This window comes from Limulus polyphemus, unplaced genomic scaffold, assembly GCF_000517525.1.
Source record: "Limulus polyphemus unplaced genomic scaffold, Limulus_polyphemus-2.1.2 Scaffold2548, whole genome shotgun sequence".
Taxonomy (NCBI): Eukaryota; Metazoa; Arthropoda; class Merostomata; order Xiphosura; family Limulidae; genus Limulus; species Limulus polyphemus.
Window position 1 is genome coordinate 10,277 of NW_013668158.1, and position 18,800 is coordinate 29,076.

Genomic DNA, 18,800 nt, shown 5'->3' on the forward strand with positions numbered 1-18,800 from the left:
TCCTGAACAAGAATGTTTACTGTATAAAAAGGGGGAATTCCGAGTTACATGAGTTAGTTCCTGAACAAGAATGTTTACTGTATAAAAAGGGGGAATTCTGAGTTACTTGAGGTAGTTCCTGAACAAGAATGTCTGTTTACTGTGTGAGAAGGGGGAGTTCTGAGTTACTTGAGGTAGTTCCTGAACAAGAATGTCTATTTACTGCGTGAGATGTGTTGATTGATATAATTTGAAGTGGAGTGGAGATCGATTGCAAGTGGTATAAAGAAAGTTGAATCAGTTCATGGCTGAATAGCTGTAGTAATACAAGATATTTGTTGTTAATAAAGTGGTATAGTTGTTGATTAACTTGAGTGAACTGTGCTACTTGGAGGAACTGAAGGGATTTTAATGGGCCCTAAAGAATATGATGGCCTCCTAAGCAGGGGATGATTTGTGTACTATCGAGAAGTAGGCTACAAGAGACTACCTCAGACTGGTGTTATGAAGTTTGAAGATTTCAACAGAAGAGAGTAGGAAATTGATGTGGTTTTTATAGAAAATGGGTGTGAGACATATTACCTGGTACTTTTGAAGCAGCATAGTTTAGGTTGTTTTATTATACAGAACCTGCTCTGATTTTTTTCTTACTTGGTATTCCTGAAGCATTCGGGTCTTTGTGAGTGACACGCATGTGGTCCATGAGGGCCTCTCCATTCATGCAGATTTTGTGACAAACAGGACATGACTGAGAGCTTGATCCTCCGAGTAAAGATGCGTGTTGCTAGGGGATAATAACTCTGAATGAGATTCAAAACACCATTTTCAAAGACCTACCTAATACTAAACTTTAACTACCCGCTTTTTTTCTCAATAAACAAAGTTAGTTTTTCCTTCTATATTCAATTCAGTACCACATTTTTGTTTAAATACCTTTTATGTTTTTAAACAGGTCTAAAAAAATCTACATAAACTTAAGACACATAATTAGTAGATATGGTTTCCTAATCTGAAACCTGTAACTCAAAAACTTGAGATTATGACTGAAAATGCTCTTTTTTTTGTTTTTTGAGACTTCAGATTGTGTGTTTGCTAGCTTTCCCTAATTTAGAAGAGTTAAACTAGAAAGAAGGTAGCTAGTCAATGCCACCCACCATCAATTCTTGAGTTACTATAATCCAAGTCTCGACAAATCCGGATGCCAGGTTGCCATGGTGACTAAAAATGTTAAGGTGGAGCCTAGTATTTTCTCCCATTTTATTTGTGCGTAGAACAGTTGTGGACTCTTGGAAGTCCAGAAATATTTTTGCATTCTTTGAGTCCTAAATCAAACTTTGTTTTTAGGATTTTAATGGTGGATTCAGGAATGAAGTGCTGTGATTGCACAACATGTTACTAATTTCGTGCCATTTCATTTTTCTTCTTTCTCTAAATTCAACCAATCCAGTACATGTGTTTAGATGGGACCAAAGGCAGTTAGTTTAGGCAATACTATCAAGTGGTTGTTGATATCATATGATCGTTAGCATGCACTCGTTGCTGTGAAAGTAAATAAATTTACACTGGTGCTTCGATTATCCGTGCTGGTCTGGGATAGGCAATAATCATGGATAACAGAAACAACATATAATCAAGGTACTAATATATCTCACTAGTTAGTCCATTGTTTAATCTAAATAAAATTTTTCGATATATTCAAGTTCTTTGTTTTAAATTATAATCTTTTTACTGTCGTTTAATCGCATTATCCTGAAAAATTATAAAAGTCACCACAATATCAATCATAAAAGTCAAGTGTTGGTCAGTCAGTCAGTCAGTTCTGCATGATTTCTCTGAATATTGTGAGTTACATGAGTCCAATTCCACTTTTTCTCCTATGATACTTCCTCTTTTGATTGCCTGTTCCTGTTTAAGTTGAATTTAATTGCTAACGTAGGTGTAAATAGCTCCTAAATTTTGGCACTTTTTCTGCTATAGACATGGAAGTGCATTTGCTATCAATTCCTGTGAAAAATAAGTCAAGAATTAGCACAAATCTATGCTTGGGAATTATTAGAAAAAGCCTTTGTTAAAACAGACTGAAGATACCAATTATCTGTAGGGAAGTGGACAATGTGTAACTGGGCAACATCCTAACACAAGCTGAACATGCATCTGTGGTTAAAGGATGCCCTCTGTGCAGCATAAAACGGTGGACAACAAATGAAGTTGAGTGAAATCTTGATGAAATCCTAATGTGTATTCTGTGTGTTTTTGTATACTATATTTTCAATCACTAATCAAAAGTTACCCAGCTACAAGTATTTGTTATTACTGTCTTAACAGCTGAAAATAAAAGAAGCAAAGCTAGGCTTGAACTGGCCAACTTACGATTTGAACACACACTAGATCCTGTACATGAAAACCCTGGATATCGTGCAACACCTGAACTTTTGCAACCAAAATTAATTTCACTGAAACATGTACATTATTGTCTAGAATTGTAATGGCACAATTATTTTTGAGAAAATATGGGAAAAGAAAAAAAAATGCGGATAAACGAGGCACTAGTGTAGCCCCCATTTCCCGGTACAAACAGTAGTGAAGTTAGGTTAGGCACATCTGGCTGCTAGATCTGAAAAATATTTGTCAAGGCCTGCTTTAATCAGATATTGGGATTGAATGTCACATTATAATGCCCCCATGGTTGAAAGGGCGAGCATGTTTGGTGATGGGATTTGAATGTCCTAACCACCAGGCCATACCAGTCTCTTCACACAGATACCAAATTAACTCTTATGTGTATAGATTATCAGAAGTGCTTGTAACAGGTAACTGGTACTGTCATCAAGCTGGACTTGTTTTTAGAATGGATTATTGTATAACTTAACAAAAATACAACATGGTTGTAAGGAACATTTTTAAATATTACTTCTTTTGGATAATAATGGGAACAAAAGAAATTAAGTTTATGTTCCTTGTTTCATTTTTTAATAATAGTTGTCATTCCTTATGACAAGGTTTTACATATATAGCATTAATAAAAAAAAAGAAAAAATACCTTAAGATAGAAAACTTTATTACTATCAAAGGAATAATAGAAGCTGTCAAATTTTCTCAAAGAGAGGAAATGGATTAACTCATCTTTGGTTTCAGTTTAAACTTATGGATTATGGATCTTGCTGTGATTACAGAAAAGTAATCTTTTATGTACATAAAACTAAACCATTGTGGTTTATCAGAAAATCCTTGAAAGATTAATAAAAATATATATCCAAGTAGGAACTGAAGTTTGTGTGAAAATTAGACAGGGAGCTCTAATGAATATTAATGAGTTTCGCTGTTAAAACAGGCCATACCACTTGTGTGGTGGAATGATGAATTATACTCAAGAATGACAGTTCTATGCATAAAGTACTATACGGATAATTTTATTTCTCTCAAAATGTATATTTTACTGTTCAAAATCAAATAGATACTCAATATAATTCAATATTAATTATTAAAGCTGTTTCAGAGGTATTGCCTGAAAGTTCTGTTTTTTACCGACTTTTAAAAACTAAAGTCCATCACTCCAGGTGCAAACAAAGAAAAACTATTTGACGACATAGTGTGTACCAACACAGTTTACATGAGTTAAAAATCAGCCATGGAAATATAAACAGATTCATCAAGTAACAATGAATTATTGACTTAGAATTAAGCTTTAAATGATCGTCACATAGTCTAAATTCAAGTGTAGGACAGTTCAGAGCAAGTACTACAATGATAACAAGTGATAAATGTTTTTGTTTTATTTCACTTATACTTTAACATTAGAAAGCTAAAAATCTAAATTATGGCCAGTATAATTATAAACCATTCTGACTTAATTGTATGCTTCTGTCACACACACTCGCACTCAATCTCTCTCTCTCAATTTCTCTAAAATGCATATCAAATTTGAAAGAGGTATGTATTTTCAATAACTTAATAAACATTATTACGACAAAATGACGAGAAGTGTTCAGAATTACTTGATCAACATCTGCTATTTGGGTGTATATATTTTAAATTATAGTAAACAGCACAAAGACAACGTTTACTATTCTACTGCTAAATATTTTAACATGTAAACCAATGTTTATTAATTCTACACACTTCCAAGAAGTCTACCTTGCATATTGGACAGATCTGAAGTATTATTACACATGAAAGCATTGTGTTACAAAATGCTGCCTTTTTACCTGGCTAACCAGTACACAAGTTATTATAAAAGAACAATTTAATATTGATTGTGTTTTTTCATTGTTCTTCTATGGGAACAGACAAAGAAAGTGCAACGTGGTGCAAAAAATTCAAACTGTGAAGCATTACACATCATCTGGGATTAAATAGTGTTACGACAGTGGTGGGTCACGTGACGAGTATTCTAGAAGATTTGCTAGTGTGTTGCAACAGCGTTGCGTCAACTGACGCTGGTAGCACGTGTTGAGAGTCTTAGAAGTTTCTAGAACAGGCAGTATTATCATATATAAGTGCGCTAGACAGTGAGAGAGACAGACGGAGTCGAGGCAATAGTGGAGACAAAGACAGAGACGTAGCGGAGACGGAGTCGAAGCAATAGTGGAGACAAAGACAGAGACGTAGCGGAGACGGAGTCGAAGCAATAGTGGAGACAAAGACAGAGACGTAGCGGAGACGAAGTCGAAGCAGTAGTGGAGACAGAGATGGGGCAGAGACGAAGCAGGCAGAGAGAAAGAAAGACAGCGATTACGGTCGGCGGGAACTGAGGATAGCAGACACAGAGATCAGAACTATAGTTGGCGGGGACGGACAATTAAGTCTAAGCGCGATAGAAAGTGAGTGAATTGTTGTGAACTATAGTGTGTGTAACTGTGAAAATTAAGTACATTACAAAGTTGTATTGAGGAAGAATAAACAAGTTTTATAAAGAAAGGACTTGTATCGTAGAAGAATTAACAAACAAATGTACAGAGACGTAACAATAGAATGTGTTTGGGCACTTGTGTACTATGGACAGCTATGATAACTATAATAAGTAATACAGAGGTGATGGAGAGAAAGCAAATTAGCATGTTATACAAGGTTGAGAATATTATATTAAAATTGACTGATAAGTCATGGCGACCACAGCTGATATAAATTTGTGGTCGAACGACATGTGTTATCACTGTATTTTGACATTGCTTAGCATTTCACAGTTTGTGTGATGCTAATGAAAATTGATTGCTTTTGAGAAAGGTATGTAATGGTCCTTTCTAATGCAAGATATTTGTATATTAATATCATAAAGATGTGTTCAGTTTGGGGATTTAGAATTTTAAAGATTGGATATCCCTTATACTTAATGGAATTGAAAAATACAAGAATATGGATCAACTTGAGACACTGGGAACATTCAAAAAAGAGACTTGCAACAAGTCACACTCCAGCTTGATAAGCAAAATTCATCATCTTTTAAAATCTGTCCTTTTGTTCCAGAAAACAGTATGCAAAATAATCAAAAAGGATCTCCTTCTGGAAAAGTGATACAAGTCACATACACAAGTTACTCCTATGTCATATCGATTCAACCAACGCATACCTCAAACAGCTAGGGAATGTGCTATTCCATGTGAAGAAATACTGGTCAAGTCACCAAATGCAAAGTTTATGGATTTCTGTGAGATTGGACCATTGAAATAAGTGCTGGGAAACTGTCATCCTTGTACACTAGATGGAATGGAAACCTGCATGAAAAGGGGGGGATGTACTCTGAACATATGACAGCCCTACAACAGTGCCCTTCACAATGGAAATCACATTGCAGGGCTGTTGTCAATATACATGGTCATCAGATTGAGCATGACTTGATGTGGCTTCAAAATCATTTTAGTATAATGTACTTTAACCTCTGTATATTTGCCATTATTACAATCACTCCTCACACAATAACAAAACTCAAAATAAAAATTTGGAGACAGCTTGACTGAGTAATGAAGGAAACTTTATTATATATGTACGACATTTCAACAGGTTATGTCATCCTCGGATACAAGTAGTTTACAGAGAAGCATAGATACATATACAATATGGAACAAAGAGGTCACATGATTGGAGATTGCTTCGCAGCCTAGTATAAGTATCTAGATGCATTTCAACAGAACTTTATTTTTTTACAATATTAAATTTAAAAGTTTGAACAGATTTAAATATCAGGCATAAAATATACAATGGGTATGGATGGTTTGCTGGGATTATATTAGCAAAGAAGTACATAAGACCTTTCTTATCACAAGGAAGACTATCTTGGTTTTTAACACACATAAACCTGGCTGTTTCCTTTTTTTTTCTTGCATCCACTTTAAGATGCCCTGCCAAACTGGCTACACAGTGGAGGCAGCATTGGTTGCAATCATGGTTTTCTGCTCATATTATTTATAAAAGATAAATTTATAGTTTATTCAAGTAATTCCTACTCGTAACCTGCAAAAACAAAACTGATTTTTTTTAGACTTGAATTTATCATTTCTGAGTTTAACCACACAAACATGATTTGTTGTTATTTTTGCTTTTCTTAATTGAAATATTTTAAAAAATGAGAGAATATTAACACCTAGCAGAGACTTGCATTAAAATATTTAAAAAAGCTAAAGAATATTTGTGACTAACTCTAAGTACAGGTACTTTTAATTAACCAAGAATATATGCCTCCTATTTAAAACTTTGAAAAAACAAATGCAGATGGTTTGTTGCACTTCTTATCCATCATTGAATGACGCACACACCTTTTCCCTAGACAAAGGCTGTTAGTTTTTCTTTAACCCTAAAATGTGACGGACAAAAGAAGGTTTAGCTATGTAAAGTCATCTTTGCAAAACACCATATTTTCAAATTCTGAAGTGTAATGGGAAACATTTTACTATGCTAGGTTTAAATAGTAAAATGATTTTCCTTGATAATCTTGTTGAATTACAGGTAATTATATCAATAAATATCCAGAGTTAAATGTTTCCCATAGAAATAAAAAAACAACAACTGACCTTTAGTGACAGGTTTATCAGGGTTGAATACAAATTTTTAGTTTGTAGATTTGTGTTAAGTTCTATATGAAATAAGTTGTATGTTCAAAACGAGGGGGAAAGTTTTCTTTATGGGTGCCGTTTAATTCTGTACATCTGAATTTTAAAGAGCAAGGTCTTAGTTGCCTAGATAAAATAAGATGCATTACTTTACCATTTTTGTTAGTGCGAAACATTTTATTTATTTTTAATCTCGATGCACTACCACATTACCAGGAACTGCTTTAATATCAACCACGTACCAAATGTTTAAATCTATTATGCTGTAAGTTCCATATTTGGCCGAATGCCCTGGAATGTGACCTCTTCCCAAAGGAACTGGTAGTCCACATAATACACTTTCTTCAAAATACTGGTGGGTTTTTATTTTACAGACTTTCTGATGGTGACTGTTAGAGATGGAAGCAACTTTGAAAACCTCGTTTAATTTTGACATCTTGCTGGGATTAGATTATCAAAAGTACAAAATTACACCTGACATCATCAGATTTTCATCTGATAAAGGGCTGGTTATGCAATGATATATTTAATTTAAAAACATTAAAGTCTAGTTCAACTTTAATCAAGGTGCCATAAATTAATTTTACCATTTCTAAAGTTGGGGCAACACTTATTGGAATTGCAATAAACAACTCCAGTACGTTTGACTCGTACACTGTGTATTTTCTGTCATCATCAGGTGTTGGAATCCATAGATGATAAAAAATAACCGATTTATTAAAAGATAACGTTGGATGAGTATAAAGTTTATCATCATTTATAAAAAAAAATAAATGCTGCAAACGTTAATAAACAAACAATATATGTTTCTATATAACTGACTGACAAGAATGGTCATAGCTTCTTAAGGAAGCTAAAAATTCATTCTAATAACTGCTAGCTTAATTGTTTTGAGTACAATATCATTTGAACAATATAATGACTTTGATTTACATTTCAAACATTTATCATATTTTACTGTACTTTTATTACACACTTGTTTTGTCAGCCTAACATACAGTTAATTGTACTGTAAGTAGATTAAACTTAAATTTATTAACTGAGGGCTTGATGTGAAGAATCTTTTGACGATGAAATGGATTGTGAAGTTCAATGTGAATTGTCTTTGACATCAGTTCAAAGATTTCTGGGATCTACCTTAATGATGTTACTACTGATAACTTTGTGTTTGGCAAACTACAACAGAAATTTAACAATGCTATAAATGGATTTATATAATATTGTCAGATCATGTTAAATTAGTATAGAAAAGTAAGAACATTCTTATTTTAGAATAAAAAAAAACATTTCTTTTTAATGAGATAATTATATTTTCATTACGTATTGAATGATCCATTACAATACCTTTGAGTTGACAATGTAATCATATGGACTTTGTAAGTTGCTTTATTTAATTTGGCATTCGGTTTTAGATGTTTTACAAATATAATTAACTAGTACATTTAAAAAAAAAACTGGAACCTGCTAAAATTGTAACCAATCAGAGCAAAATTTAAAATGTGATAATGAAATTCATAATAGTAAATCCTAACTTGTACTGCTATCATAAAATGTTGTGTAGTCATGAACTTTGGTTACAGACAAAGCTGACAATTTTTTAACACTGATATTATAATAACCTTTTTTTTATATACTATGAATGATATGTGAGCCAATATAATTAAAAGTATGCACACAAGGATAAGAAAAATATCTATATTTCCTTGATGAAAGGAAATTCTTTGATATATGGCCATATAATTTAAGTAAGATTTATATGACAGTTAATATTTCTTTGTAATTGACTCACAAATGCATATTTTATAAACATTTGATTAAAAATTAGGTTTGGTTCATTTAATCGGTACGATAGTCATAAATTAGGGTAGTTAAATGTAGCAGAAAAAAAAAATCTATTTTTGTCGATTTCTGCAACAAAAAGTTGTATTTAATGTTGAATAAATAGTTAAAAATAGTTAAAACTATTAATAAATAGTTAAAAATAGTTAAAACTATTAATAAATAGTTAAAAATAGTTAAAACTATTAATAAATAGTTAATAGATCTAGTTAATGTCCGTGTTTCATTTTTAACATTACATAAAATGCTGGCCTTCTAACTCGTAAAGATTTTAGTGTTTGGTAACACTAAAATAACTAATGATAAAGATTTTTACTTTTCGTTGTGCCCAAAAAACGTTGGTTTTTATGTTTTTTTTACTCTTAATATAGTAGCACAATGTACCTAAAAAAAGTAAGTCTAACCAACTGTGAAATATTCAATACTTACTTACCATAATATATTATCTCTCTTTACTAATCCCTTCAAGGGGAGACATTGGGGGTGTTGAAGCTTGCACGGGTAGAAACTGTTGGCCAATTGGTGTTAAAACCATTTGCAACAGATTCCGTAGACAACATTTTGTTTTTAATGTCAAGTTCTAATAGTTTTTTAATACTTACTCCAGTGCATAGCACAATAGTTTAAAATACCTGTTTCTGCATGGAATAAACACGTTTATTGGACCCTTCCGATCACTTGTTTTTGTTTTTATGAATGAAATCCATCTACTGAAACTGGTGCATTGGAACCCCTACGCTTAGCTGCTACATATTGCCTTCCAGTTATTTCTGGTGCTTGTAGCATTTCCTTGGTATTTTCTCAGTATTTTCTGACGCACTTCTGTTCTTTTCTACTGATCGATATGACAACATGGCTGAAACAAAGCATTGGTACACTCTCTAACTGGTGCATTGGAACCCCTACACTTAGCTGCTACATATTGCCTTCCAGTTATTTCTGGTGCTTGTAGCATTTCCTTGGTGTTTTCTCAGTATTTTCTGACGCATTTCTGTTCTTTTCTACTGATCGATATGACAACATGGCTGAAACAAAGCATTGGTACACTCTCTAACTGGTGCATTGGAACCCCTACGCTTAGCTGCTACATATTGCCTTCCAGTTATTTCTGGTGCTTGTAGCATTTCCTTGGTGTTTTCTCAGTATTTTCTGATGCATTTCTGTTCTTTTCTACTGATCGATATGACAACATGGCTGAAACAAAGCATTGGTACACTCTCTAACATTCTTTCTTTCTTTCTTTGCAGTCTGAGTGCGATTTCTATAGAGGAAGTTTTTATGTAAACCGTGATGTCTCAAAAAATACTTAACTAATTTTGGTGCAGTATTCAACAGTGTTACTTAGAATGGATAAAGGTTAAATTATAAACTTAACATTTTTCTTTCTTACAGCACTTTAAATCTGTTTGCCACACCGGATGTTGTTCTTGCATCTCGGAATGTAAAAGACAAAGAAAAAGGAAGGTTTTTTAAAGCGTGGGAAAATGAAGGAAACAGAGACACTCTTCACATTGTAAGTAACTGTTGTTTTTTTAAACTAATATTTTGTGCAAGATACTCTACACAAAAAATTTAAAATTACGTGCAGTGTTTATCGATAGATAATGTTTTTCACCTCAAGGTCTGGAAACCCAGCACCACACATACTACTACTACTGCTACTATTTTTAAAGTTCTAAATCAACCTCACACATTCTTAGGATTTCTATCTACTTTTGTGAAAATTTTACTTTTAGATCAACGGGTTCATTATTTCAAACACTGATAAAATTATGATTATCATGTGATAGAAAATTCAAAGTACTTTTCACGTATCACATTATAGTAATTCTTTTTATTTTCTCTCTGTAAACTTGTGTAATTCATCAATATTTACAAAAACTTTTGTTTTACTCCACTTGTTGACAACATTTTTTTTTATGCAATGAACTTTTCCCCAAAACAACTTAATCTGTTTAACATATGGTGTACTGACAAAACAATTTCATATAGAAAATTCTGAAAGGAGATATTGCTTCTGAAACAAAGTAAAATTGCTGAAGTAAAATATTTCATATTAGTCCATCAAAATGTTGTGGATATTAAGGGGTGCTTTTTTTAAAAGTCGTATTTAAGTTTACTATATCTAATATCTAAAAGTTGGAACGTAGATGTAGTAATATGATGAAACGAGGGAATCCTCAATAGCTGCAGGTGTAATTAGATCTCAAATTGGTCAAGAGATGGAGCTATGAGCTAAAAATTTGTACTTAAAAAAAAATAAAACTCGGAGCCATTCTATGAGCTGCTGTGCAATGCTAAAAATTGTGAGAGATTTGAAATATAAAATATTTAGTTATAGACAACTATTTTATAAACATCTGGTCACCATCAAGTAATTGTAATTCCATAGAAAGTTTGCATAACGAAGTGAAAAACACACAACTATTGCTTTCAGTGAATGTAACAATCTTTTCTCTGTTATAAAAATTAACAGTTTTATAAGCACATACTAAAAAATATGAAGTTAATTACCCGACTGGTCTTGATGTACCAAATACATCATTTTCAAAAGTATACTGACCTTTCTTGTGTTGTCGATAAGTGTTTAAGCCATAAAGTTACTAATTTTTCTAAGTTTTGAGATCTATTTACTGTGTCACTACCTCTGCTCCTGGTTATAAACAAGGTTAAAAAGGAACTTCTTAGAATTTTAGTATTACGACTGAGGTTGTTTCGTTTTCCTTCAAGGTACAAACTTGGAAATTTATTTGACTTTCCCTTCTAAACTAAAATCTGTGGTTAAATCTATAACATATAAAATTTAATGTCAGGACTGTTGTGAATGTTGCATTGGGCATGCTGTTAGAGATTTTGCTAGTGAAAGCCCGTAGTTGTAGGGTTAAGTAAAGCAGTTTACTGTAAACAGATGTAAAGTTAAAAAATCGTTTTTTATTAACTCACAAAAACCACCCATCAGTAAATTTACTAGAACTTCTGTTTGTTTTAATATTGTTTCAGTTTTTACTGGTCTATTTTGACTACAATCAAAATGAAGATGCCGACTTAATTCACAAAAGAAATGCTGCAATTTTCAGTGTTTTCAATTCTTTTGAATTCAGAAAAGACAGTTCTATAAACTTCATTTTTTCTGTTCGTTTGTTTGTTTTTCAATTTTTGCACAAAGCTGCACGAGGGCTATCTGTGCTAGCCATCCCTAATTTAGCAGTGAAAGACTAGAGGGAAGGCAGCTAGTCATCACCATCCACCGCCAACTCTTGGGCTAATTTTTTTACCAATGAATAGTGGGATTGACTGTCACATTTTAACGCCCCCATGGCTGAAAGAGTGAGCATTTTTTGATGGGATGGGGATTTGAACCTGCAACCCTCAGATTACAAGTCGAGTTCCCTAATCACCTGGTCATTTTTTTTCTACTGTAATAACTTTAAAATTGGAAATAAAAAAGTTTGGAGGTGGGGTTTCCAACTTCTAATAAATTATATTAGAAAACATAAGACTGGTTTAAAATTATTGATAACTTACTGCTATGTCAATCTTCATAAGTTTATTTTTTGTTTCTTTTCATTCAGCAACAGTGATTAGTAAGATGTTGAAATGTATAAAAATACAAAAAATCATATAACAGTATTTCATTAGTTCATCCACCTTCAGATTTTATGTACATGTTCCATATTACAAGTTGTTCTTCCAGCTTTTTGGACCAACTCAGACTTTTAAGTGTGATTCATATCACTATTCAACAGTGTAGGCATTAAATATTTCCTAAAAAAATAGTCAAAGAAAAGTAAATTATGAGGGAATTGCTTACTGTTTGAATTCTATTGTTTACCACACAAAACTAATGGAAACTATACGACTTCTTAACATTAGACGTTGATGGGTCAGGTTTGTAATGTGAATCCTGAGAATAGTCAACGTATGGTGTATGTGAGCACTACACTTACCTTTGAGTGATGGGCTCTTAAGTTACTTTCTGAAACAAATCCTTTCCCGCAGATGTCACAGTGAAAAGGTCTACTCTTCAGTCGCTCCACTTGGTTGTCGTGGTTTCTCAGATGCTGTTGTAAGTTAGAAAGTTGAATAAAAGCTCGGCCACACTCAGGGATGTGGCACTTGTATGGCCTTTCTCCTAAAAAATTGAAAGAAAATAGTGAACAGATGAAAATTTCTCTTACAAATTTATCATTAGTCAAAAAGTTACAAATTCTTTCAGCAGTATGTGTCAGATCAAAAGAAGTCTGAAATAATTTTCTTTTTATTGAAGACATTATTATAAAATAATAAAAATGGTTACCAAAATCTGATAAGCTCCTCAGCTGTCCAAATACAAATGTTTAATGTACAACGTGTAACCTAGAGTTCACATCAGCTTCATTGACAGTACATGTAAAACATTCAATATATATACATAACTAGATGTATTTCAACAGGGTCCTTGAAAGTGTTCTGTTTCAAGAGTAAATAAAAACAAAATTAAGAGTAACAAATATTTTTATTTCATGCTTTTTAAGTTCCCATGTCATAATGTGTTGTAGCATGCAAAGTGGATAATTCTTCTTGTGATTCATGGCATGACGCACGTTTTACTGACGTCACTACAATACAAATTTCAACATTAAATATCTGTTATGTGACATCATTTTAGTGTCGACTGACTGACTGACAGACAACACACTACTGTGTTATGGTGTGAGTCATTAAAATGGGTGACCCTTCCAAGTGACCTTCAGTCCCCTTTCCGGGAAGTAATAGCTTTGTAAACTCACTTTGATTAAAAAAAGCTCAAACATTTTGAAAGAACATGTAAACTACTTGGAAAATAAAACAGCTGATTTCCAAAATCTTTATAAAAACTACCTAAGAGCCTCTAATTTATTCATTTTTTTTACTGTTATTACCTTTTGATTGAAATTTATCAAGTTCACGTATCAGATGTATCAAAGTAAAAGTATTCATTTTCCTGGCAGATTTGGAAACTGTTATGCTTACAATCGGTCAAAGTAAGTAAAACTAAATTGAAAGTTATTACTGAACTCTCAGAAACTTTATATTCCAATGCAATTACTGTGTATATACAGGTCCTCTGTTTTCCATTACTGACTTGGAAACGTGTTCATAGGCTCAGATATTTTAAGATAATCAACTTAACTAAGGGACAGACGTTTACTTAATTGAAGAAACTAAACTGAAAAAAGAAAACAAGTTTTTCTAAATCTAAATAGTTAGAAGAAAGACACAGATAGGCCTAGAAAAGCTTGTTACAAATTGATATTGTGTTATGTTCGTGTGATGTTATATATATATGTTTACCGATGATGATAGTGATGGTATTTTAAAATGTTGCCTAGGTCGGCAAAATACATATAGCTATGTATATAGTTTTTGTATACATAAAAAAAACAAAAAAAAACTTGTGTTTTGGAGCTTTTAATGCTGATTTTGTTAAAGCTTCGGCCTTAAATGATTTATTGAAATCTTGTCTTCAAACGTGTTGTATCCTAGTGACTCAGCTTGAAGTCTGAAGGCTTATAACGCTAAAAACCGGATTTCGATACCCGTGGTAGGCACAGTACAGTTAGCTCATCGTGTATTTTTGCGCTGAACGACAAACAAGCAAACACACCTGCTACGAGTAACGAAAATTTGATTTTTGGGTTCATGTGTTTTTCTAACGCCCTCTAGTGGTAAGTAGTTGTTACACACACACAGTATAATATATTCCATTTTCAGATCATTTCAGTCGAGTTCTAATAAAAATTGTCATCTAAAAACTGCACTATCATTTATCATTAGTGTGACATTTATAAACTATTTTCTTCTAATTACCTAATGAATTTAAGAGAAAAATTCGTAAATACGTTTGAAACTACAACACTTTATGTATTTTGGCATGTTGATGTACTGGCGCTCTCTAGTGGTATTTACATATTTTGGTAGTTGATAAATTAAAAGTATTTGGAAAATAAATTTTTGTGAATCGCCGACAGAAAACATTTAACTTTGTGTGAAAGGTCAGTGATTGGTGGTGCCATCAAGCGAGTAACTTATGAACTAAAGACTCCACATGAAGAGTAGAATACAAAAGAGAATTACAATACTAAAGAATAAATAGAATTCACAATATGATATAACAGCGTTACGTCGAGCAACAGTGAAATAATTGTGTTTTTTTTAGTATTTTCGTTTGTAAAAGATTTCATAAATACGTTAATAACAGTAATGGTTTGGGTGAAGTTAAAAAATACGAGAGAGAGAGACTGTAAACATAAAATTTCTTTCACCACAATAATCACGTACGTAGACAAGCGAAACGACTTATGTTGACTCTCCGTATAAGGATCGTCGCGTGACATTCCAGTCTCGTGGCTCAGAGGACACATTGTCACGTTACTATATTGCATGGTTTTCCCATGCATGTTTCCTGTGCAGACTCAGACCACACGTGTTCACAGTTCTACAGGTGGCAGACAGCTCTTTTGATAGACCTTTTTTTTTTGTATTGGGCCTCTAAACCACAACGCATCTAACCCACCAATCATGAGAACTTGTCTTGAGAGTGGGAGGAAGCCATTTTGGAATGGGGATCTATGGTCCAGGGGATCCAGAAGCTCGCGGGTTTTTAACATTTAGGACAGAGAAGAAAATCTTTATTTTTTGATGGGAGTAATAATTTATTGTTCGTAATTCTGAAAATGAATAGTATGTACTAAGAAAGATGATTTTACATTCTGAAACTACGCAGTTAACGGTAACAAGGAATACTTCCCTTGTGTACCAATTATTTTCTACTTCGTTTTCTCTATTAATTTGCAATCCTCAAGCTTCTAAAGCCATCGCATATACATTGTTATACCTTTTTTTTTACACTTTGTGCTCGAGTGTCCTCTGCCAGTAATTGAAGGAATTAACGTGAAAATTAAGGTTTAAGGAATGCCAAAAACGAAACGAAGGGTAACGATAAAATAAAAAACGGATTTCCGCACACAGGTTAACGAAACGAACCAAACATTACGTGAAAAACACGGAAATCGAGAGGTTTGCATGTGAATTCGGCGAATATGGAGTTAAGCCTAATGATCGGGGAGTGCAATTTTACATTTTACACCCTAACCAAAATCTTTCTAATTCTAATCACACAAGATATATGATGGAAGTTCTGAAAGTAGTAGGAAGACAATCAACATCTTCCTATACAGATGTCTTTTTTTTCCTCTCTCTCTCTTCAAACAGTCTGACTCTATTGAATATAAAGTATTTATCTGTGCTCTGGAAAACGTCATAAATTACAACTGATAATTAGTACAGAGCATGAAGCCTAAAGTTAAACAGTTGACTAATACACTTAATAACCTGTAACTTTTATAAAAAGTATATTGTAAGACAGACAAATATTCTGAAAGACTGCTTAGTAAGACCTCTTAATTTACAAACTATCCCAGCCCGGCATGGCCAGGTGGTTAGGGTGCTCGACTCGCAATCTGCAGGTCGCAGGTTCGAATCCCCGTCACAACGAACATGCTCACCCTTTCAGCCGTGGGGGCGTTATAACGTGACGGTCAATCCCACTATTCGTTGGTAAAAGAGTAACCCAAGAGTTGACTAGCTGCCTTCCCTCTAGTCTTACACTGCTAAATTGGGGACGGCTAGCGCATATAGCCCTTGTGTAGCTTTGCGCGAAATTTAAAACAAACTAGCCTTGTACATATACCTAAAAGGTGATCACTCGTGCATAATATAAATTCTTATTCTTCTCAATAAAAGACTTCCAGTCAAATGGCTTTACACAGTGCTGTTTTCATATTTAAACATATGTAAAAAAAATCGACTTTTTTTCCGAGAAATACATTGACTCTATCAAACCCTATTTCTTAAAATAGCGCTTTCGAATAGTTGACTATTCTTCTTCTATTTCTTTTATGCTTTAGTAAACTTTGAAATAAGTTCCTTCATTCAGAGTAATATCCCTCAGGAATCAATACGTGATACTATGGAACGAAAGCGTAAATATCAATACAAGGTACAGCTGTGACCATGACAATACGTGCAGGATCATTTCCTGTTCTGAAATTGAGTAAATATATGTAAAAGTTCCGCTATTGTGGCTGGAGCATGCGATTGAAGGTTTAAAACTGGTTCAGTTATTGTCCAATTGAGTAGACACACTTTTTAAATCAATTTTATATATAAACCCATCTCTTATGTTGGATTTATTAGTGTAACTGGTATGGAACTTTAGAATAACGGACTTCCTTTTATGTCAAAAGAAAGAATTATATCAATGGATGGAAATTTTGTGGTCATCTGAAATCCTTTACAACTATATATATATCCAAAGCATTGTAAGAGTGTATAATGTCTGTGTCACCTTTCTTGGTTATCACATTGAAATACAGATTGATATGAAGAGCGAGAAACTTTGGCACAGAAGTAGGTTTAGTAAAATGAAATCAAAACTTAGAACAATTTACTAGAACACTGTTTATAAAATTCCGAATGGCTGCCACGTGATACGAGTAAAGCCATCCTTTTATTTCCTTATGGTTTCATTGGGATATATTAAAATGTATGTGTGGCCAGAACAGGACTGGACCACCACGCCAAAAGAATGGATGTCTAGCTGACTCAGAATTGGACTTCCACACCGAAAGGTGAGTGTCTGGTTAAACCTAGATTGGATTGCTAGCCGAAAAGATGGATGTTTAGCTGAACCAAAATTGGATTGCCAGCCGAAAAGATGGATGTCTAGCTGAACCAAGATTGGATTGCCAGCCAAAAAGATGGATATCTAGCTGAACCAAGATTGGATTGCCATACCAAAAGGTGGGTGTCTAAGCTGAATCAGGATTAGATTAACACACTGAAAAATAGAGATTAATCTGAACCAAGTTCTTACTACCAAGATATCTAGCTGAATTGGATTATAACACCAAAAAGTGGACATCTGGCTAAATTAGAACCGAAATCCCACATCAGTGTGTAAAAGGGTTCCCAGTGGCTCAGCGGTATGTCTACGGCCTTGTAACGTTGAAAACCGTGATGAGCAGAACATTGTGTAGCTTTGGGCTTAATTACAAACAAACAAATCAATGTATATTTTAGATTCTTCATAACCACTCAGAGATGAATGGAGAAGGATGAAGTTAGTTAGAAAACACGTACTCTTGTAACACTTTGAAATTATCTTAAATAAAATAAAATGTAGTCTAACTGTTGTAAAGTAATTTTTAAATAATTATTGCTATTTTAACAGACGTTTTTCTATTGGGATAATATGGTGCTTATGGACAAGCATCTCTTCCCTTGTAAAATCCGGGAAGCCATATTTGAAGGAAGAAGGATTTATATCCGTCATTTATATAATTTCTCAGTTCATCTTTGTTCCTGAAATTGAAGGAACTTTCCAAAGTTAGTCAGTTTTTTAATTTTTTTTTAAAGAACATACTGAGACACTAATCACTTGGTGTTAATGACTGGAAATTTTACGCTAGCATTCTGAGGTTAAAACTAGTACAGATTCGGGCGCTATCCTGTTGTTAAGGTCTATACTCTAATACTTCAAACAGACTGATATCAACAGAAATACTGTTTTAAAGATATTAATGCGATCATAACTGTGTTTTTAAACATTGCCGTTTTGTTGTTGTTGAAAATTGTAGCGCGTATTTACACCCAAACATTAGCACTCTTAACACTTTGATTTGTTGTTGAGGAAAAATAGGTGTCGGCTATGTAGCAGGTTACACGTTCAGAGCAATGAACAATTTTTCCGACATATTCTGCCGCTCCCTACTCCATATACTTCTCTCATCGGTGCCATTTTGGATGTGACTTTATTACTAGGGTGCCATTTTGGATGTGACTTTATTACTAGGGTGCCAATATGGATGTGACTTTATTACTAGGGTGCCATTTTGGATGTGACTTTATTACTAGGGT

At 33.4% G+C, this 18,800-nt stretch overlaps 1 protein-coding gene across 2 annotated transcripts in view; it reads right to left on the reverse strand.

Moving 5' to 3' along the window:
* LOC106467263 (zinc finger protein rotund-like) overlaps nt 1–18,800 on the reverse strand; it is a 155,978-nt gene that overhangs the window by 10,258 nt on the left and 126,920 nt on the right. For both annotated transcript variants that reach the window (XM_013927591.2, XM_022395401.1), the window contains exons 5-6: nt 12,809–12,993; nt 631–763 (exon numbers count right to left, since the gene is read on the reverse strand). In XM_013927591.2, the coding sequence (XP_013783045.1) occupies nt 631–763; nt 12,809–12,993 (318 nt within the window). The remainder of the gene's footprint in view (nt 1–630; nt 764–12,808; nt 12,994–18,800) is intronic.